General features: G+C 48.0%; 2 protein-coding genes across 4 annotated transcripts; both read right to left on the bottom strand.

Moving 5' to 3' along the window:
- Positions 1 to 5,269: 5,269 nt before the first annotated feature.
- On the bottom strand, positions 5,270 to 11,433 carry LOC139173115 (splicing regulatory glutamine/lysine-rich protein 1-like). Of its 3 annotated transcripts, XM_070762677.1 has the most exons (7): positions 11,377 to 11,433; positions 10,980 to 11,042; positions 10,389 to 10,451; positions 9,984 to 10,046; positions 8,535 to 8,712; positions 8,248 to 8,387; positions 5,270 to 5,350 (listed from the first exon to the last, which is right to left on the bottom strand). In XM_070762677.1, exons 1-7 carry the CDS (start codon positions 11,395 to 11,397, stop codon positions 5,321 to 5,323), a joined length of 558 nt encoding a protein of 185 aa, XP_070618778.1. In that variant the 5' UTR covers positions 11,398 to 11,433; the 3' UTR covers positions 5,270 to 5,320. The 3 variants fall into 3 exon arrangements, with proteins under 3 accessions (XP_070618778.1, XP_070618777.1, XP_070618779.1); XM_070762676.1 differs by lacking the exon at positions 5,270 to 5,350 and having other exon boundaries at positions 7,927 to 8,387; XM_070762678.1 differs by lacking the exon at positions 5,270 to 5,350 and having other exon boundaries at positions 7,927 to 8,387; positions 9,984 to 10,043.
- A 5,492-nt stretch (positions 11,434 to 16,925) lies between these two features.
- On the bottom strand, positions 16,926 to 22,039 carry LOC139173203 (cyclic nucleotide-gated channel beta-1-like). Its single transcript, XM_070762814.1, has 12 exons — positions 21,964 to 22,039; positions 20,899 to 20,961; positions 20,482 to 20,544; positions 20,069 to 20,131; positions 19,668 to 19,730; positions 19,280 to 19,342; positions 18,876 to 18,935; positions 18,483 to 18,545; positions 18,070 to 18,132; positions 17,682 to 17,749; positions 17,191 to 17,313; positions 16,926 to 16,934 (listed from the first exon to the last, which is right to left on the bottom strand). The coding sequence occupies exons 1-12, from the start codon at positions 22,037 to 22,039 to the stop codon at positions 16,926 to 16,928; spliced, it is 777 nt and encodes a 258-aa protein (XP_070618915.1).
- Between the last annotated feature and the right edge of the window lie 571 nt (positions 22,040 to 22,610).

Raw genomic sequence — 22,610 nt, 5'->3', positions numbered from 1 at the left:
TTCCTCAGTTGGTACGTTTTCATTTTTCCAATATTGAGCAAATATCATTCTTGCTGAAGTTGTTATGTGCAAGATCAAATATATCTGACTTTTTTCAAATTTTTCACGCATTATTCCCAGTAAAAAGAGGCCTGGTTTTTTTTTTCCTATTTTTCTTTATAAGATTTCTGATAACCAATTTTTCAATTTTTTTCCCAGTAGCTCTTTGCCCTTTTACAATGCCACCATAAATGGTAATAAGAATCAAATTCTATTTTACACTTCCAACATCTGAGCGTAAATTTTTATCTATTTTGGCTAGTTGAACAGGTGTTACATGCCATCTATAAAATATTGTATATAAAATTTCTTTACAGGTTGTGGCTAGCGTCAATTATTTGTTTATGTCCCATAACAGTCACATAGTTTTTCTTAAGTATAAATCCAGGCAAGTCCAGTTCCTCCCACCATAGAGTCTTCTAGCGGGACAGCCTTTTTCCCCTGCCGACCGGAAGTCCAGTTCTCCCCACCATAGAGTTTCCTCCTAGCGCAGCATCCTATTTCCTCCACCTGGCTTAACCAAAAGCCCTATCAATTGTGGAGCCGACTGGCGACAGGGAGCCGCAGCAGAGGAGTGAAAGAGCCACATGCAGCTCCAGAGCGGGTTGCCGACCCTTGTCCTAGCTATTAGACTCTCTCTTCAACTGCATTCACAAGCTTAGCACCAATTAGTCAGCAAGCATCTCAAGTTCCATTTCAATGTAAGATTACAGTGTTCTTCCAGGCCCTCAAGGGGGCAGTCCTGTCGAGCGGAAAGCAAACTGCTCTAGATTTTTCGTACAATTGTGGGGTTGGGCAATAGGAAAACCTGTGATAGGTTGACCTTTAACCCTTCCTTTCGCCTTAGTAAATACTATTCAACTGGTAAATTCAGGTTTGCAAAACATGAATTTATCTGCGATTCGCTTGAAGTTCTCTAAACCTGAAGTGGCCCATATGGAGGGGAACTACTTCTTTGAATCATTACCAATTATCCAGAAACACAACTCACATATATAGATACATATCACTACTTAAACAGAATATGTAGAGAGATTTTGTTTCCGAATTCAACTGATAAGATCTGTTAATAACTAGGAAAGGTCAGCATTCTTTAATAGAATTGTACAAGGAACTTCTTCCATCCTTTCTATGTACACTGATTTAAGGCAGAAATCAACCTGAGAAATTTACTACTGGCAGTAACAACAACAATAATAACATGTAGTGTATTTTACTAGAATGTGAATGGAATGTGAAAACATTTTGGGCATATTTTTCATTTTAGTTTAGTATTTTTTAAAATTATCACTATAATGTATTCTGAAAGAAACCAACCACTATCTGATTATACAAATATATCGAGCCTGGGTGCAATATGCTGGCTCTGTTATAAAAGTGCTATTGTTAACATGTTGTAAGCCGCCCTTAGTCTAAGGAGAAGGGTGGCATAAAAATCGAACACATAAATAAATAAATGAATGAATAAATAAATTTTATGCAGATAACATTTGCCGGCAGACATGGGGGGCCTTGAGTGTTGAGATCTAACTCCGGCCGATGTTATGAATGGCTAATGCATTTGGATGAATGTTTTTTTAGGCAAATGGGGATTATTTAAGAATTTTTAGAATTTTTTTAAAATATTAGACTTCTTACATGCTTTATATGTTGTACTTATTTCTGTTGCAAGCCGCGCTGACTCTGTTGAGAAGGGCGGCATAGAAATCTTAATAAATAAATCTGATACATAAATAATTGTTTTCAGAAATGCATTCTATTACCTATTCCTTCCAGTGCACAAATCGGGGTGGAGGGGGTTTAGGGGGGAGGGAAGTTACTCACTATCAAAGACGAAGGTGACTTTCTTCTGCTCCTTTTTATCTTGCGGCTAAAAAAAAGAAGTGTAAGGAGGACACTCATAACATAAAATGTTATGTGTATGTGTTTGTATTTTGAATTTTATTTATTTGTTTGTTTGTTTGTTTGTTTGTTTGTTTGTTGCCAAGGTTGAGAAACACTGCCCCAGACTGTGTTTTCCAACTCATGATCTGGAAACTCCCAAATTTTCTTCAGGAAGTCCAAGATAATAATACCTGAGTCTTCCTCCTCCTCAACCAGGGGAAGCAGCAGGTCCAGCGTTTTGGTCTGTGATGCTTCTCCTATTTGCATGGGGGTTACAAAAACGATCAATTACAGCAATAGCACTTAGACTAATTCTAACACTAACCTTTACCCTACCCGAACCCAAAGGAAAGAAGGAAGGAAGGAAGGAAGGAAGGAAGGAAGAACAAGAGAGGAAGGGAAGGAAGGGAGGGAAGACAAGGGAGGGAGGGGGAGGGGGAGAGGAAAGAAGGACAAGAGAAGAAGGGAAGGAAGGGAGGGAGGGAGGAAAGAAGGAAGGACAAGAGAGGGAAGGAAGGAAGAACAAGAGAGGAAGGGAAGGAAGAGAGGGAGGGAGGACAAGGGAGGGAGGAAAGAAGGACAAGAGAAGAAGGGAAGGGAGGGAGGGAGGAAAGAAGGAAGGACAAGAGAGGAAGGGAAGAAAGGAAGGAATAAAGGAAGATAGGAAGGATAAGAGAGGAAGGGAAGGAAGGAAGGAATGGATAGGAAGGGAAGGAGGGAGGGAGGGAAGGAAGGAAGACAGGAAGGAAGGACAAGAGAGGAAGGGAAGGAAGGGCAAGAGAAGAAATAAGGAAGGAAGGTATGGAGAGGAAGGGGAGGGAGGGAGGGAAGGAAGGAAGGGAGGAAAGACAAAAGAAGAAGGGAAGGAATTAAGGAAAGAAGGAAGAACAAGAGAGGAAGGAAATGGAAGGAAGGAAAGAAGGAAGGACAAGAGAGGAAGGGATGGAAGGAAGGGCACGAGAGGAAGGAATGAAGGAAAGAATGGAGAGGAAGGGGTGGGAGGGAGGGATGGAAAGAAGGAAGGAAGGACAAGAGAGGATGGGAAGGAAGGAAAGAAGGAGAGCAGAAGGAGGAAGCAGGGGAAGGAAGGGCACGAGAGGAGGGAATGAAGGAAAGAATGGAGCGGAAGGGGTGGGAGGGAGGTAGGGAAGGAAGGAAGGACAAGAGAGGAAGGGATGGAAGGAAGGAGGAGAAGAGCAGAAGGAGGAAGCAGGGGAAGGAGAAGAACAAAAGAAAGTGGGAAAGCAGAGGATGAGAATTCTAATAGGAAAACGTTGCACAGAGCCATAACCTTAAATTTCTGCAACGCTTCATGTTGTGTGAGTCCATCTACCGACTCTCCGTTGTAATATGTGCCTGGTTCTTCCCTGCACTTCCAACATAGAAGTGACAGATTGAGGTACATTTTAGCAAGTCTAGCTGGTGGCAGGTGCCAACTGTAAAACATTTTATAATGAATCTGGTACACAATTATTAAAAGAAATAAAAAAAATTGGAAAAGGGATTTAAAATTAATAAAGTCAAGACAAAAATATAAACTAAAAATCTTTCCAAAAAATCTGGTAAAAGACTTAACTGGGAAAACAGAATTACAGATCATAAGAAAAAACAAAAATTTAGGAATTTGGCTTATAGCAAGATATTCATCACTCAAGGAAGATAACGAATAATAATAACAGAGTTGGAAGGGACCATGGAGATTTTCTAGTCCAACCCTCTGCTTGGGCAGAAGACCTTACCCTACTTCAGACAAATGGTTATCCAACATCTTCTTAAAAATGTCCAGTATTGGAGCATTCACGACTTCTGGAGTCAAGCCCTTCTACTAATCAATTGTTCTGTCAGGAATTTTCTCCTCCATTGCAAGATGCTTCTCTCCTTGATTAGTTTCCACCCATTGCTTCCTGCCCTGCCTCAAGTGCTTTGGAGAATAGAGGGAGGGGAGGATGAAGGGGAAGGGGGGAGGGGGAAGGGAGGGGAAGGGGGAGGAGGGGAGGGGAGGGGAAGAGAAAGGGGAAGGGAGGGGAAGAGGGAGGGGAAGGAAGGGGGAGGGGAGGGGAGGGGAGGGGGAGGGATAATGGTGTGTAGAGGGGGAGGGAGAGGAATGGGGAAGGAAGAAGGGAGAGCAGAGGGGGAGGGAACCTCAGAGGAAGGGGGAAGAGGGAGGGAAAGAGAGGGGGAGGGGTAGCAGGAAGGGAAGGAGAGGGGAAGGGAGGGGTGGGGGAAGTTTGGAGGAAGGGAGAGGGAAGGGAGAGGCAGGGGAGGGATAGGGATGGGGAGAGAGGAAGAGTGGAGGGGGAAGGGGGGAGGGGAAATGAGGGAGGAGGAGGCACCTACTGGAAGCTCCAGGCAGATGGAGGCTTGGGAGCTCTTCTTGTGTCTTCCGGGTTTCCTCAGTGGGAGCTTCATCTGAAAGAGAGACCAAGATGTGAGAGCAGCCGGGAGGGGGAGGCTGTCCAGAGACTTCTGCCCTCCATATCTTCACCCACCCCCCAACCCCCACCGAGGGTTTCCCCCCTTTGAGACTTTATGGGAGGAAATGAGGGACGTCCTATGCCCCCTCAGTCAGGGCTGCCATCTGAGGGTTTCTCACCTCCCCTTCAGGACTCTGAAGCTCCGCGGCATGGAGGCCTTCTGGTCCCTGAGCTGGGCGTTGGTGTTTCGCTCTTCCTCCAGAGTCCTCTTCAGCTCCACCCTTTCGGCCACCATGTCCTCTAGCAGACGGGAATTCTTGTAAATTATGAAGAAGGGACAGAAATTAGCTCTCTCATTATAGATAGATAGATAGATAGATAGATAGATAGATAGATAGATAGATAGATAGATAGATAGATAGATAGATAGATTAGGTAGGTAGGTAGGTAGGTAGGTAGGTAGGTAGATAGATAGATAGATAGATAGATAGATAGATAGATAGATAGATAGATAGATAGATAGATAGATAGATAGATAGAGATGGATGGAGAGAATGAGAGAGGGAGGGAGGAAGGAAGGATTTGAAAGAATGTCGGAATTCATCTATAAATATTTCTCACTTCTCCAGTTGTTGATCCTGACTCCGGCCAGTTTGCTCCACAACTCTGCAGAGGAGGCTTCGATATTTGTCCCTCTCAACATTCAACTTTATCTGAAGATGACCAATTCTGCAAAAGAGAAAGACAAGAGCAAAATTAGCCCAATCAGGTTTTCATTCAAACAATGCAACTTGTTTCAAATTAAAGCTACCTAAAAATACCTGGCAGTTTCTGAGCTTTACTTTCTCCGTTATTGACTTTTGCCCCTTTGCCCAAGTCAGCCTTGCTGTCCGAGAATTGCTCCCCTCCTCTCTTTCGCCTGCAGCTCTCTGCAGAGTTCGGAGTTCTCCTGGGCAAGCTGGGCAGCTTTTGCCAGGAGCTCCTTATTCGGAGAGCTCGTCTGGGGGGTCGTGCTGTAAATTTCAGGACCAGAGAGAAATTAGTGGGTTTTTTACTAGAATCATCAAACTTTTTTTCAATTGAAAAATATTTCTTGTGTTTCTGTGTATAACTTGAGCGTTGCTACTACAACTCCTCCCTCTGGCAACCCCAGGAATCATTTTAATCGCCACATACACGTATTGATCCAAACTATATTGTGTGGTTTCTCTGTGTCATAGAATATAGGTGAGTATAAGGGTATATGTATAATATTTACTTATTTAGTCATGTTTGTGTAATGAATATTGGAGGGGGCCACCCTTTCAGAACTGTATGCAACAAAATGTTGTTTTAATCTATGCTGATTAGTGTACATTGAAAGTTATAATAAAGTTATTATATCATATTCTATTCTACATTTTCTCCTATATTCTGTGCTATGGCGTACATGCAATGCCAAGCTATCCTATCCTAGTTTTTTCTATCCTATCCTATTCTATTCTATTTCCTCTTTCCTCTATTCTGTTCTATTTATCCTATCCTAGATCCTATCCTATTATTCTGTTCTGGGGTTTGGGGTTTTATTATTAGTTGAGAGCTTTTCTTGCTTCCCTCAGTGGCCTCTTTGGACTGAGCCATTTGGACAGGGGGATTCTACACAGGCAGAAAGTCGTTGGAATGTACCAACTCCTGGAATCCTTAGGGGTCGTTATCTGTGGATGATTTGGGTCTTCCTGAGGGAGCAGCCCAGACAATGGGGGAGGGGTTGTGCCTGTGGCCTCTCGAACAGAGCAGGATATACTAGAGCTGGAAGGGACCTTGGAGGTCTTCTAGCCCAGCCCCCTGCTATCCCCCACCCCCCCAGACAAGGGAATCTTGAAGGCAAGCGGTTCCACTGGCTAACTGTCCTCGCTGTGAGGATAATTTCTCCTTCATTCCAGGTGGCTTCTCTCAGTCCTTAGTTCCCATCCATCGTTCCTTGTGCTGCCCTCTGGGGCCCTGGAGAATAATGTGTCCCCTCTTCTGGATGGCAGCCCCTCAAATACTGGAGTGCTGCCAGGACCTCACCCCTAATTCTTCTTTTCTCCAGACTAGCCATGCCCAAAACCTGCAGCCGCTCTTCGTATGCTTCAGCCTCCAGGCCTTTGGTCCCCTCAGTGGCTCTTCTCTGGACTTTTTCTTCCAGGGTCTCAACCTCTTTTCAGTTGCACTATTCCAGTATTCTGCGGAGGGAAGGAGCCTCTGCTTGGGCCCAACTGGATCCCTTAGCTCCTCTCCCCAACCATGGACCTTCCTTGTCCAAAATGGGGGTCTCCAGTCAGGGATTCCTTTCCTTTGGGGCTCCTTTCCCACTTGATCCCATGATGGCTGGGAAAGATGGGAGGCTCCTCAGGACCCCCAGGATGGGATCCCAGAGAAAAGGGGGCAGGAAGGACCTCCGAGCATCTCCAGGGCAATTATCAAGGAGGAGACCAGAAGAGACTCTGCTTCTCTCGGTCTGCAGCGGGTGGGAGAGGGTGAATGTCTGAATGTCTGATTTCGATCCAAATGGTTTTCCGACAAACACACCCCCCCCCCCCCCCCCCCCCCCCCCCCCCCCCCGCCCCCCCCCCCCCACACACACACACACAAGGCTCACTTGTCTCACAGCTCTTACGAGATCCGGGAAAGGTTGGCTAGGACTCCTCATTACACTATTAGATGAATTTAAAAAGGAATTTTTTAAATATAATTTTCCTTTTCTAATTTTTCTAAATTGCTAATTCCAATATATTCTGATTTTTAATTAGAAAAGAAAGAGTGAGACGTCACCTGACCCTGACTTGTAGCCTCCCCCATTGGCTTCCCCATTGATTTTCTGTTGGAAGCCCCTGAGAAGATTGCAAATGATCACCATGTAACCCTGGGAGCCAGCTGTAAAGGGCCTGGATTGCAATCGCACGACTGCAGGGACACTGTAATGGCCTGCTTCTAAGTTGCATTTTCCAGGTTTGTCATGATTTTCAACTGTTTCTAAATGACTGGTCATAAATCAAGGATTACCTGTATTACAGATATTCAGAGAATCACAGAATGTAAGCTGTGAAAGCACCTTCACGGTCATCTAGTCCAACCCTCTCCTTCATCCAGGAACCCAATGCCACAAATACACCGTTTACACAGACGGATCTCTCATTCTTGCATTTTGATGGTCTTTTCTTTATTTTTATCAGGGAGTTGATGCAAATTATTCAGAGCCATATCTGAACTCCTTGCAAGGAATTGGATGTGACCTGGAAGGGAATTCATGCCCAGCTCCATTGGGACCTCAAACGCCTAAGGAAGAGCAGCCAGACGGGCAAGAGGAGAAGCCATTTCAGTGCTCGATGGGTGGAAAAAGGAAGAGGAGATCCCTCACTTCCCATCATCCTTCGATGACTATCATCTCAATGTAGGGAGCATGGAACTCTACCATAGACTTCTGTCGATCTTGAATGGCTTGAACAGATGCTTCCAGGCATTTCTTCTCATTTCAATGAGGTTTTTCTGTCTCTTTTCCCCACAGAAGAGTTATGGATACATCCAGCCAACCCTCTGGAAGCTCCAGGACCTTCCTTTTGAAGGGGGATCAGGGATGCCAGAAGTCATCCTGCCAGGGAGTCTCTCGATGGCTCGATGGACACGGATGGCAAAGAAAGGTGGAACAAACATTATTTGGAGATGCAGGTGATGCTCTTCTTGGTTCATGGGAGCAACCTCATTCTTCTGAGGTCAAGGACTTTTGGAAAACAGGCTGCTTTGTTGCAAGAAAGCATTAGATGCTCGTTTCAGAGGCGTAAATGAGGAAGGAAATGTTTGGCCTGAAAGCCACATTCCATCTGCATTGTCGTTTCTTGACGGTTCCCCAGATGGAGCGCTATAGTCTGGTGGGTTTCCTTTTTCCTCTTACCTTGATAGCTGCTTTTCTTGCTGCATTCTCCAGCTGCTGAGAGAAAGACTTTCGGTTGCTGTAAAGGCCCTGCCTGTACCGAGAGGTTGACTTCTTGACCGCAGAACTATCCACATCTTCTATCCAGTACAAACTATCACCTTAAGGATGGGGAGGGAAGGGGGAAAAGATTGAATTGAATTGAATTAGATACCTTAATTGGCCAAGTAAGATTAGACATGCAAGGAATTCCTTCCAGTATACAAATCGGGGGGAGGGGGGGTTGGGGGGGGAGGGAAGTTACTCACAATTAAGGACGAAGGGGAGTTTCTCTTCTTCCTCCACTTTCTCCTCTTCCTCCACTTTCTCCTCAAGTTCCTCCACTTTCTCCTCAAGTTCCTCATATTTTACGTCTTCCTCCACTTTCTCAAATTCCGCATCTTTCACCTCTTCCTCTACTTTATCCTCAATTTCGTCATCTTTCTCCTAAAAAATAAGAAGTGTAAGGAGGACACTCATAACATAAAAGGTTGTTTGTGTGTGTTCTGAAGTTGCTCACTTTCACAGATGAAGATGACTTTCATCTGATCCTCTTTATTTCTCCGCTAAAAAAACCAAAAAAGTGTAAGGAGGACACTCATAACATAAAATGTTATGTGTGAGTGTGTGTGTTTGTATTTTGAAATACTCCCGGTCATCGGCGAATCAGTTGCAAAGGGAGTGTGAGGCTCCGCCCACTCACCCAGATGCCGCCATTTGGGTTCTTTTACCCTCTGCGCATGCGCAGAATGCTTTGCACATGTGCAGAGGGTAAAAGAACCCAAAGGGGATGCATCCAGGTGGGTGGGCAGAGCCTCATGCTCCCTTCGTGACCGGCTCTCCGATGACTGACAGACATGCGTGACCCAGGAGCATTTCACCGCTGGTTTGTGTGTTTGTGTGTGTGTATATATAAAAGCAGCACATACAGGAAGAATACAGTGGTACCTCTATTTAAGAACTTCAGGTTCTTAATTAGAAAAGTTTGTAAGTAGAAGCAATTTTTCCCATAGGAATCAATGTAAAAGCAAATAATGTGTGAAAAACCACTAGGAATGAAATAAAAGCTGTGCGTACAGTGGGTGCATGCATCAGAGCACGATTTGGCTTCTGCATATATGCAGGAAGCAATATCTCGTAAAAGGATGCACGGGCGGGCGAACTTTTGGCAATTTTGAGCAAACTACCAATATCTTGCAAGATTGGCAAGCCGGCAATATTTTGTGAGTGCGCATGTCCCCTCGCGAGATTTTGATCCCTATGCATGCGCAGAAGCCAAATCTCGAATCAGGGCCGTGTGCCTGCCCTCCGTAGACAGAGAGTGGCACCACAGTAGCAGGGGAAGCCGGTCTCAAGAAAAACATCCAGTTAATTGTAATGGGTTGGACTGCAGTTTGGAGATGCTATACCCATGATGGCGAACCTTTGTTCCCTTGGGTGCCGCAAGAGTGTGCACACACTCAATGCCTGGGGAGGATGAAAATTGCCTCCCCTGCCCCTCAGAGGCCCTCTGGAGGCCAAAAACAGCCTGTTTCCCCACTTCTGGTGGGCCCTATAGGCCCGTTTTTCACCCTCCCCAGGCTTCCCGGAGCCTGGAGAGGGCAAATGTCCAGATATTTTCAAGTTACCAAGGTTCGAAACACTGCCCCAGATTATGTTTCCCAAGTCATGATCTGCAAACTCCCAGATTTTCTTCAGGAATTCCAAGATAATAATACCCGAGTCCTCCTTCTCCTCATCCATGGGAAACAGCAGCTCAACAAATTTGTTTGACGCTTCTCCTATTTGCATGGGGATAAGAAAAAGGATCAGTTACAGCAACAGCACTTGGACTCTAACACTAACCTTTACTCTACCCGAACCCAAAGGAAGGGAGGAAGGGAGGGAGGGAGGACAAGAGAGGAAGGGAAGGAAGGAAGGAAGGAAGGAAGGAAGGAAAAAAGGAAGGAAGGTAGTCCGTTTTTCACCCTCCCCAGGCTCCAGAGGCTTCCCGGAGCCTGGAGAGGGCAAATGTCCAGATATTTGCAAGCTGCCAAGGTTCGAAACACTGCCCCAGATTGTGTTTCCCAAGTCATGATCTGGAAACTCCCAGATTTTCTTCAGGAATTCCAAGATAATAATACCTGAGTCTTCCTCCTCTTGATCCAGGGGAAACAGCAGGTCCAAAAATTTGTTTGATGCTTCTCCTATTTGTATGGGGATAAGAAAAATGATCAGTTAGAGCAATAGCACTTGGACTCTAACACTAACCTTTACTCTACCCGAACCCAAAGGAAGGAAGGGAGGGAGGGAGGGAGGGAGGGAGGGAGGGAAGGAGGGAGGGAAGAAGGAACAACAAGAGAGGAAGGGAAGGAAGGAAGGAAAGAAGGAAGGAAGGAAAGAAGGTCCGTTTTTCACCCTCCCCAGGCTCCAGAGGCTTCCTGGAGCCTGGAGAGGGTAAAAACGCCCTCCCACACTCCCCCAGAGGCCTTCCGGAAGCCAAAAATGAGCTGAGTTAGGGCAACAGCTTGCATGCCTTCAGATATGGCTCTGCGTGCCATCACTGCTCTATACTATATATCAGCAGCATTAAATTTAAAAAAAATATTTCAGGGCAAGTTTCTCACCAAAGAAGCTTCCATGTCCAGGTAGCCTGGGATTGCACATTTTAAAATACCCCCATACTCAGCTCCTAAACTCCCAGATTTTCTTCAGGAATTCCAAGATAATAATACCTGAGTCTTCCTTCTCCTCATCCATGGGAGGCAGCAGGTCCAAAAATTTGTTTGATGCTTCTCCTATTTGCATGGGGATAAGAAAAACGATCAGTTACAGCAATAGTACTTGGACTCTAACACTAACCTTTACTCTACCCGAACCCAAAGGAAGGGAGGGAGGGAGGGAAGAAGGAACAACAAGAGAGGAAGGGAAGGGAAGGGAAGGGAAGGAAGGAAGGAAGGAAGGTCCATTTTTCACCCTCCCCAGGCTCCAGAGGCTTCCCGGAGCCTGGAGAGGGCAAATGTCCAGATATTTTCAAGTTGCCAAGGTTCGAAACACTGCCCCAGATTGTGTTTCCAAAGTCATGATCTGGAAACTCCCAGATTTTCTTCAGGAATTCCAAGATAATAATACCCGAGTCCTCCTTCTCCTCATCCATGGGAAACAGCAGCTCAACAAATTTGTTTGACGCTTCTTTTATTTGCATGGGGATAAGAAAAAGGATCAGTTACAGCAATAGCACTTGGACTCTAACACTAAGCTTTACTCTACCCGAACCCAAAGGAAGGAAGGGAGGAAGGAAGGAAGGGAGGGAGGACAAGAGAGGAAGGGAAGGAAGGAAGGAAGGAAAAAGGGAAGGAAAAAAGGAAGGAAGGTAGTCCGTTTTTCACCCTCCCCAGGCTCCAGAGGCTTCCCGGAGCCTGGAGAGGGCAAATGTCCAGATATTTTCAAGTTGCCAAGGTTCGAAACACTGCCCCAGATTGTGTTTCCCAAGTCATGATCTGGAAACTCCCAGATTTTCTTCAGGAATTCCAAGATAATAATACCTGAGTCTTCCTCCTCTTGATCCAGGGGAAGGACCGTTGAACTTACCTGAACGGTCTTCTCGATGCACTGCAAGGAGAGTCCAACATGGGTAATTCTATAGTCTGATTGGTAGGGACTGAGTTTAATTTAAATATTAGCCAGGCACCGCCCCCTAGCCCTCCAGTCTAATATGAACGAAGGAGCAGTAATGTAAACAAACATAATTTATTGAACAATAACTTCAAAGAACTTCAACAAGAAACATAAGTAACCAAGACCCTGGTCCCAAGCGGGAGGGTTTGGACTCTCCTTGCAGTGCATCGAGAAGACCGTTCAGGTAAGTTCAACGGTCCTTCTCCAATGCACTTGCAAGGAGAGTCCAACATGGGATATACCCAAGTTACTCATCCAAGGGAGGGAGAAGGCTGGAACAGGGGCATCGAAAAGGAACAAACCCCTTGCAAAACCCTCCTCCCAAAGGCTGCCTCCGCTGAAGCAAAGGAGTCGATCTTGTAGTGCTTTATAAACGTAGACGGAGTCGCCCACATTGCCGCCCGGCAGATGTCCTCTAACGGGGCTTGCGTCCGCCAGGCCGAAGAAGTGGCAGCACTACGCGTGGAATGGGCCGTAATCCCTTGAGGAATAGGTGTGTTCTTGGCTGTATATGCCTCCGATATGCAGATCCTCAGCCACCTACTGAGAGGATACCTTACGTCCCATATTTTTGTTGGAAAAAGACACAAACAGGGCCTCGGAAACCCTAAATGCCTGGGTTCGACGAACATATATTTTTAAGGCCCGTCTGACGTCCAGCTTGTGCCACCTCAACTCCAAAGGATGAGTCCCACGGGCACAAAAATCAGGGACTACAATGTCCTGCGACCTATGGAAGTCAGAATTAACCTTGGGCAGAAAGGTTGGGTCCAAGCGTAGTACAACCTTATTAGGATAAAATTGGCAAAGGTCTGGTCTGGTTGATAGTGCCGCAATCTCTGACACCCTCCTAGCCGATGTAATGGCTACTAAGAAGGCAGTCTTAAGTGTCAAGAACCTTAGAGAGATTTGGCGAACGGGCTCAAAGGGAGGACCTGTGAGGGCATCCAAGACCAGGGCTAAATCCCACGATGGGAATCGATGTACAGTGGGAGGACTAACGTTGGCGGCTCCTTTCAGGAAATCCCTGACCCAAGGATGTCTCGCCAGGGGTTGGTAGTAATTCTTACCCAGAACAGTTGATAACGCCGCCACATGACGCCTAAGAGTATTAGGTGCAAGGCCCTTTTCCAGTCCAGCTTGTAGGAATGCTAAGACTACGAGAACTGACGCTCCCTGAGGGTCTAACTGTTGACGTTCGCAAAATGAACAGAAGGCTCCCCAAGTGGCTTGATAGACCCTCCTAGTAGAGGGTCTACGGGCAGCTAACGTTGTGTCTATAACCCTGTCAGGCACGAGCTGATGTTTCAGATGGAACCGCTCAAGTGCCAGACGGTTAGTTGCCACCACTGGGGCTCTGGATGGAAAATTGTCCCCTGGTGGAGGGAAAGCCGATGACTGGGAATCCTCCAGTGGGGGGAGACTGACAGCTCTGTGAGATCGGCAAACCAACTGCGTCGAGGCCAAAAGGGGGCCACCAGCAGCACCTCCGCTCTTTCCTGTATTAATTTCCTGATCACCCTTGGTATTAAGATGACCGGTGGAAAGGCGTAGAGCAGACCGGGAGGCCACCCTTGGCGCAGCGCATTCACCCCCTCCGCTCCCGGGGAGGGGAAACGAGAAAGAAACCGTGGGAGTTGGGAATTGGAACATGTGGCAAAAAGATCCATCACCGGAGTCCCAAACCTCCCCACAATCTCCTGGAACAGCGAGGGGTCGAGACACCATTCCCCTGGATCCAACGTCTCTCGACTTAACCAGTCTGCACACACATTGTCCACTCCTGAAATGTGCTCCGCAGAAAGGGAAGTGAGATTGGCCTCGGCCCAAGACATCAGGGACTCGGTCTCCTGCATCAATCTCCCGGACCGTGTCCCGCCCTGCCTGTTTATGTGTGACCGTGTGGAAACATTGTCCGTCATAATCAAAACGTCGTGACCCCTCACTAAACTGGCGAATCTCCGGAGGGCTAGCGAGACCGCCCGTAGCTCTAACAGATTGATGTTGCAGTCTCTTAAATCCTCTGACCCCCAAAGGCCCTGGGCCATGTGGGAGGACATGTGAGCCCCCCACCCAGTTAGGCTGGCGTCCGTTGTTACTAGGAGAGGGTCCTTCTGGAGGAAGGAGGAACCCCTCCCTAACGCCGGGGTAACCCACCATTGGAGAGACCTGCGTACCCTGGTGGTAAGGAGTACTTTCCGGTGAAGATGACTGCATTTTGTCCGCTGAAAGGGGAGCAGGAACCACTGCAGCGGGCGTAGATGGTGACGAGCCCATGGTAAAATGTCTATGCAGGATACTAACGTTCCTAAGACCTTCGACAGGAAGGACAGGCGGGGGTATCGTTGTCTGTCCAGTTCTCGAAGCAGCTTTCGGATGGAGGATTGCCTGTCCTGGGACAGAAAAACCATCCCCCTGGTCGAGTCGATAGTTGTGCCCAGATGGGCCAGACGTGTGGTAGCGGTCAGGTGGCTCTTTTCCCAATTTACTGAGAAACCGTGAGCCTGGAGTGTCCTGATGGTTAGGCGGAGATGGTTGTCCGCTTGCTCTGTTGTCCTGGCCAGAATGACGATATCGTCTAGGTACGCCATGAGGCGTACCGACCGTTGTCGTAGCCAGGCCGTGAGGACGTCCAGCAACTTCGTGAATGTTCGCGGAGCTGAAGACAGTCCGAAGGGCATAGCCCGGTATTGGAAATGATCGTCCTGCAGACTGAAACGCAGAAACTGGCGGTGTGAAGGACAAATAGGAACGTGGAGATAAGCCTCCTTGAGGTCGATTGAAGTCATCACATCGTTGAGCCGAACCGAAGCAAGAATTGACCGGAGCGAATGCATCTTGAATCTTCGGTACTTGATGTACAGGTTCAGTTGCCGAAGATTCAAGATGAGACGGACTCCCCCGGACGACTTCGGGACAAGGAACACTACGGAATAAAACCCCTTGCCTCTTTGGTCTGTGGGGACCGGCTCTATGGCTCCGATTTCCAGTAAATGCAATACTTCCTGATGTAAAAGGGACCGTTTGTGGGGGTCTGAAGGGACAGGGCAGTGAAGAAAGCGCTGCGGCGGTGGTCGAGTGAATTCTAGTGATAGACCGTGAGTCACCGTCGCCGTCGCCCAGGCGTCTGTTGATGTGCACTGCCAACGGTGTGCGAAAAGCGCCAACCTGCCTCCCAGCTGAAGCGAATCCTGAGAGTCACTTATTCTTTCGGAAGCCACGATTGGCTCCCCTGAAAGGTCGGCGTCCTTGCGAGGATCTGTAACGGTCACTGAAAGCCCGGTCTGACCTAAAAAAACCCTGGTTGGACGAGCCCTGGTAAAAGGGCCTCGGAGCCTGGGTAGAGGCGGAGGCGGGCTCAGACCGAAAGGGCTGGCGTCGTTGATATGGCGTAAATCGCCTATTCTGACCCCGATTTGACTTGGGCATCACCTTCTTCTTATCCTTGTCCTCGATTAAGACTTCGTCGAGGGCTTCACCAAATAGCTTTTTTCCCGTAAAGGGAGAAGATGCCAAGGACCACTTTGACTTTACGTCCGCTTGCCAGTGGCGGAGCCAGATAAGGCGGCGGGAGGCCACTGAGGAGGCCATGGCCCTGGAAGCGAACTTAGCCACGTTTGCTGTGGCATCTGCCGAGAACTCCGTGGCCGCCAGCAGCTTATTGAGGTCCTGCCTGAGGCGACCATCCTCCGGATTGACCCTAGATTGGATGTCCCTGATCCACAGCAGCGTGGCCCTATTAAAAAATGAGGCTGCCGAAGCGGCCCGAATGGCCCATGCTGCCATCTGGTGGGTCTTCCTGACGATATTTTCAGCCCGTTTGTCCTCAGCCTTCAGACCTTCTTGGGACTCTGAAGGCACCAGAGCATTGGAAACAAGGCTTGTGATGGGCTTGTTGACAGGTGGAAAATTCAGCAAGTCCTCCATCGCCTGATCGAAGGAATAAAATTTCCGGTCCAGGACTGATGGACCCTGAGCAGCCGCCGGGTTCTCCCAAGGCCATTGAATAGTCTCCAGGAAGACCTGAGAAGATGGTATGCTTACCGTCTCTTGCTTTGGTAAAACAAAGAGGCGTCCAGTGGTAGGAGCTGCAGCTGTGGCCTCCGATTGGGGTCCCTCCCCTGCCTGATCAATAGTCCATTTTGCTTTATTAAGCAAAATCTTGTACAGGGAAGGCTTGAATAAACCAGTGACCGCGGGCTGCTCTGGTGGTTGCTCATCGCCCGAGAGCTCATCATCTTGGTCACTGAAGACATCTTCGGGAGATCCCTCCTCCTCCATGGAATCAGCCAGCGACCGTGTGGCTGGGGCTGTCCATGGATCTCGGAACCTCAACGGTGGTGGCCCCACTGGTTGGCGTTGTTGGTGTGCACCCATTGTAACGCACTGGGAAAACGCACTGGTAATCAGATCCTGCAGGGCAGGAGGCATGCTTTGCCAGCTATCTTGGGCGCTGCGTAGGCCAGCTGCTGTAGGCGTGAAGGTAGCCTGCGCTGGGCCATAGGCTGAGTGAGCAGAGGTCTGAGGAGGGAAGGAGCCAGGCCACACAGAAGGTTGTCGTGCAGAGGAGTAGGCCTCAAGAGAAGGGCCAGGGCCAAACTGCAAAGGGCGCTCCGGGGACCAGTCCCTCTCAGAAGCCAAGCCTGCTACCCCTGATGGGATCGCGGGGGAGGCTGGCAAGGGATCAGGTCCAGAAGAGAAGGTGGCTAGGGAGGCCTGTTTCTGAGTGGCCTCTAATTGTTTTTCAAGGGCCTTGATACGCCTCTCTGCCTCCCTCAGCGAAGCCCCCTGGGAACCCTTGGACTTCTGGCTTCTCTCCTTGGGGGTACTTGGCTTAGATAAGCCTACAGCCTCCTCCACTGTCTGGGCCGGTGTTTCTGCCATCATTAATTCTATATTTGAACACTCACGATTCAGAATAGAGACAAGTGCAGACCTCTCAGCCAGACACGACAGAAGGAAAAAAAAAACCCGTTTGCCAAGTGTCTTTTTTCCCTTGGCCTCTAGTACGGCTGCGAGTATCAGGGCAGATTAGGAGAGTCAAGCAAGCCTTCAGAACATGAGTCACGCTGACTGAGGCCTCCAATAGGATGACTTCCGGTTGCCATAGCAACCACCCGAGTCAACAAACAGGCCCTGTGGCTCTGGCTTCAGTAATGGCCGCCGCAACGTTACCATGGAAACGGGCGGGAAACAACCTTTAGTTCCTGCCCAACTTTGTTTCCAAAATGGCCGCCGCCCTGAATCGAGGGCTTTTCTGAGGCAAACCAAGGCAGCCAAGTGATCCTGGGGGCTCTGGGGGGGCGCTTCCAGCTCCGGATTCCCCTGCAGCGTGCCCGCCATAGGGAGCAGGCCCCCCATAGCGGCAGCCGTGTTATCTGACACCGGGCGCTACCACGGAGGTAAGCAACCCGGGGGCCCCTTCTTAACCCACACAGAGGCTTGAGAGTGGGCAAGAGAGAAGGGGCCGCAGCTCAAAGGGTTCGCCCCACGGAGGGTAGGAACCCTATGCTGCCAAGGAGCTGCCCCCAAGGTGCCTGTAAGGGAAAAGAAAGGGAGAGAAAATCGTTAATACAAATACATATTCAGAACAAATAATTTTACTAAAGTGATATACTAAACCATTGGTTTAACATCAGAGAGAAAAAACTCTAAGTCCCATTACTGCGACTGAGTTTTTTAGACTGGAGGGCTAGGGGGCGGTGCCTGGCTAATATTTAAATTAAACTCAGTCCCTACCAATCAGACTGTAGAATTACCCATGTTGGACTCTCCTTGCAAGTGCATTGGAGAAACAGCAGGTCCAAAAATTTGTTTGATGCTTCTCCTATTTGTATGAGGATAAGAAAAATGATCAGTTAGAGCAATAGCACTTGGACTCTAACACTAACCTTTACTCTACCCGAACCCAAAGGAAGGGAGGGAGGGAGGGAAGAAGGAACAACAAGAGAGGAAGGGAAGGGAAGGAAGGAAGGAAGGTCCGTTTTTCACCCTCCCCAGGCTCCAGAGGCTTCCCGGAGCCTGGAGAGGGCAAATGTCCAGATATTTTCAAGTTGCCAAGGTTCGAAACACTGCCCCAGATTGTGTTTCCAAAGTCATGATCTGGAAACTCCCAGATTTTCTTCAGGAATTCCAAGATAATAATACCTGAGTCCTCCTTCTCCTCATCCATGGGAAACAGCAGCTCAACAAATTTGTTTGACGCTTCTTCTATTTGCATGGGGATAAGAAAAAGGATCAGTTACAGCAATAGCACTTGGACTCTAACACTAACCTTTACTCTACCCGAACCCAAAGGAAGGAAGGGAGGAAGGAAGGGAGGGAGGGAGGACAAGAGAGGAAGGGAAGGAAGGAAGGAAGGAAAAAAGGAAGGAAAAAAGGAAGGAAGGTAGTCCGTTTTTCACCCTCCCCAGGCTCCAGAGGCTTCCCGGAGCCTGGAGAGGGCAAATGTCCAGATATTTTCAAGTTGCCAAGGTTCGAAACACTGCCCCAGATTGTGTTTCCCAAGTCATGATCTGGAAACTCCCAGATTTTCTTCAGGAATTCCAAGATAATAATACCTGAGTCTTCCTCCTCTTGATCCAGGGGAAACAGCAGGTCCAAAAATTTGTTTGATGCTTCTCCTATTTGCATGGGGATAAGAAAAACGATCAGTTAGAGCAATAGCACTTGGACTCTAACACTAACCTTTACTCTACCCGAACCCAAAGGAAGGAAGGGAGGGAGGGAGGGAAGGAGGGAAGAAGGAACAACAAGAGAGGAAGGGAAGGGAAGGGAAGGGAAGGTCCGTTTTTCACCCTCCCCAAGCTCCAGAGGCTTCCCGGAGCCTGGAGAGGGCAAATGTCCAGATATTTTCAAGTTGCCAAGGTTCGAAACACTGCCCCAGATTGTGTTTCCAAAGTCATGATCTGGAAACTCCCAGATTTTCTTCAGGAATTCCAAGATAATAATACCCGAGTCCTCCTTCTCCTCATCCATGGGAAACAGCAGCTCAACAAATTTGTTTGACGCTTCTTCTATTTGCATGGGGATAAGAAAAAGGATCAGTTACAGCAATAGCACTTGGACTCTAACACTAACTTTACTCTACCCGAACCCAAAGGAAGGGAGGAAGGAAGGGAGGGAGGACAAGAGAGGAAGGGAAGGAAGGAAGGAAGGAAAAAAGGAAGGAAAAAAGGAAGGAAGGTAGTCCGTTTTTCACCCTCCCCAGGCTCCAGAGGCTTCCCGGAGCCTGGAGAGGGCAAATGTCCAGATATTTTCAAGTTGCCAAGGTTCGAAACACTGCCCCAGATTGTGTTTCCCAAGTCATGATCTGGAAACTCCCAGATTTTCTTCAGGAATTCCAAGATAATAATACCTGAGTCTTCCTCCTCTTGATCCAGGGGAAACAGCAGGTCCAAAAATTTGTTTGATGCTTCTCCTATTTGTATGGGGATAAGAAAAATGATCAGTTAGAGCAATAGCACTTGGACTCTAACACTAACCTTTACTCTACCCGAACCCAAAGGAAGGGAGGGAGGGAGGGAAGAAGGAACAACAAGAGAGGAAGGGAAGGGAAGGGAAGGAAGGAAGGAAGGTCCGTTTTTCACCCTCCCCAGGCTCCAGAGGCTTCCCGGAGCCTGGAGAGGGCAAATGTCCAGATATTTTCAAGTTGCCAAGGTTCGAAACACTGCCCCAGATTGTGTTTCCAAAGTCATGATCTGGAAACTCCCAGATTTTCTTCAGGAATTCCAAGATAATAATACCCGAGTCCTCCTTCTCCTCATCCATGGGAAACAGCAGCTCAACAAATTTGTTTGACGCTTCTCCTATTTGCATGGGGATAAGAAAAAGGATCAGTTACAGCAATAGCACTTGGACTCTAACACTAACCTTTACTCTACCCGAACCCAAAGGAAGGAAGGGAGGAAGGAAGGAAGGGAGGGAGGACAAGAGAGGAAGGGAAGGAAGGAAGGAAGGAAAAAAGGAAGGAAGGTAGTCCGTTTTTCACCCTCCCCAGGCTCCAGAGGCTTCCCGGAGCCTGGAGAGGGCAAATGTCCAGATATTTTCAAGTTTCCAAGGTTCGAAACACTGCCCCAGATTGTGTTTCCCAAGTCATGATCTGGAAACTCCCAGATTTTCTTCAGGAATTCCAAGATAATAATACCCGAGTCCTCCTTCTCCTCATCCATGGGAAACAGCAGCTCAACAAATTTGTTTGACGCTTCTTCTATTTGCATGGGGATAAGAAAAAGGATCAGTTACAGCAATAGCACTTGGACTCTAACACTAAGCTTTACTCTACCCGAACCCAAAGGAAGGAAGGGAGGAAGGAAGGAAGGGAGGGAGGACAAGAGAGGAAGGGAAGGAAGGAAGGAAGGAAAAAAGGAAGGAAAAAAGGAAGGAAGGTAGTCCGTTTTTCACCCTCCCCAGGCTCCAGAGGCTTCCCGGAGCCTGGAGAGGGCAAATGTCCAGATATTTTCAAGTTTCCAAGGTTCGAAACACTGCCCCAGATTGTGTTTCCCAAGTCATGATCTGGAAACTCCCAGATTTTCTTCAGGAATTCCAAGATAATAATACCCGAGTCCTCCTTCTCCTCATCCATGGGAAACAGCAGCTCAACAAATTTGTTTGACGCTTCTTCTATTTGCATGGGGATAAGAAAAAGGATCAGTTACAGCAATAGCACTTGGACTCTAACACTAAGCTTTACTCTACCCGAACCCAAAGGAAGGAAGGGAGGAAGGAAGGAAGGGAGGGAGGACAAGAGAGGAAGGGAAGGAAGGAAGGAAGGAAGGAAAAAAGGAAGGAAAAAAGGAAGGAAGGTAGTCCGTTTTTCACCCTCCCCAGGCTCCAGAGGCTTCCCGGAGCCTGGAGAGGGCAAATGTCCAGATATTTTCAAGTTTCCAAGGTTCGAAACACTGCCCCAGATTGTGTTTCCCAAGTCATGATCTGGAAACTCCCAGATTTTCTTCAGGAATTCCAAGATAATAATACCTGAGTCTTCCTCCTCTTGATCCAGGGGAAACAGCAGGTCCAAAAATTTGTTTGATGCTTCTCCTATTTGCATGGGGATAAGAAAAACGATCAGTTAGAGCAATAGCACTTGGACTCTAACACTAACCTTTACTCTACCCGAACCCAAAGGAAGGGTGGGAGGGTGGGAGGGAGGGAGGGAAGAAGGAACAACAAGAGGGGAAGGGAAGGGAAGGTCTGTTTTTCACCCTCCCCAAGCTCCAGAGGCTTCCCGGAGCCTGGAGAGGGCAAATGTCCAGATATTTTCAAGTTGCCAAGGTTCGAAACACTGCCCCAGATTGTGTTTCCCAAGTCATGATCTGGAAACTCCCAGATTTTCTTCAGGAATTCCAAGATAATAATACCTGAGTCTTCCTTCTCTTGATCCATGGGAAGCAGCAGGAAAAACAATTTTGGTGATCGTTCTGCTATTTGCATGGGGATAAGAAAAACGATCAGTTAGAGCAATTGCATTTGGACTCTAACACTAACCTTTACTCTACCCGAATCCAAAGGAAGGAAGGAAGGAAGGAAGGAAGGAAGGAAGGAAGGAAGGAAGGAAGGAAGGAAGGAAGGAAGGAAGGAAGGTCCGTTTTTCACCCTCCCCAGGCTCCAGAGGCTTCCCGGGGCATGGAGAGGGTAAAAACGCCCTCCCACACTCCCCCAGAGGCCTTCCGGAAGCCAAAAATGAGCTGAGTTAGGGCAACAGCTTGCGTGCCTTCAGATATGGCTCTGCGTGCCATCACTGCGCTATACTATATATCAGCAGCATTAAATTTAAAAAAAATATTTCAGGGCAAGTTTCTCGCCAAAGAAGCTTCCATGTCCAGGTAGCCTGGGATTGCACATTTTAAAATTCTCCTATACTCAGCTCCAGATCAGGTTGGCAGGTAAGGCCTGGGAATTTGCAACTCCCAGATAATGAAGAGGTTAAGATCAGCCTACAGATGGCTGAGGGAGGGGCGGGGATTCTCTCTTCAATCCCCAGACCGGGTGTTTCCCAACCTAGGCAACTTGAAGAAATCTGTAAGTCCAAGATAATAATACCTGAGTCTTCCTCCTCCTGAACCAGGGGAAGCAGCAGGTCCAGCATTTTTGTCTGTGATGCTTCTCCTATTTGCATGGGGTTTACAAAAATGATCAGTTACAGCAAAAGCATTTGGACTAACTTCAACATTAACCTTTACCCTACCCGAACCCAAAGGATGGAAGAAAGGAATGAAGGGAGGGAGGGAGGGAGGACAAGAGAAGAAGGAAAGGAAGGAAGGAGGGTGGGAGGGAGGGAAGGAAGGGCAAGAGAGGAAGGGAAGGAAGGGAAGGGAAGGGAAGGAAGGAAGGAAGGAAGGAAGGAAGGAAGGAAGGAAGGAAGGAAGGAAGGAAGGAAGGAAGAGCACCTATATACCAATTCACAGTGCTTTACAGCCCTCTCTAAGCAGTTTACACAGTCGGAATATTGCCTCCAAATTCCTCCATTTTTGGCCACACTCACTCAGTCACATGACCCCACCACCAAGCCACGCCCACAGAATTGGTAGGGGAACATTTGAATGTCATCCCTTAGGGAGAGGGCGTGTCTTTCAGGTCAATGTTGAGTCCCTACAGTTTCCTTGATTTCAGAAGTGACTTCTCCTGGCCCTCATCTTCCTAGGACTCACTTACCTGGGATGACAGGACCCCCTCCAAAAAAAGAGATG

This window comes from Erythrolamprus reginae, chromosome 10 (genome assembly GCF_031021105.1).
Source record: "Erythrolamprus reginae isolate rEryReg1 chromosome 10, rEryReg1.hap1, whole genome shotgun sequence".
NCBI lineage: Eukaryota > Metazoa > Chordata > Lepidosauria > Squamata > Dipsadidae > Erythrolamprus > Erythrolamprus reginae.
Note: the sequence above shows the minus strand (reverse complement) of the source record. Positions and strands in the feature narration are given on the sequence as shown.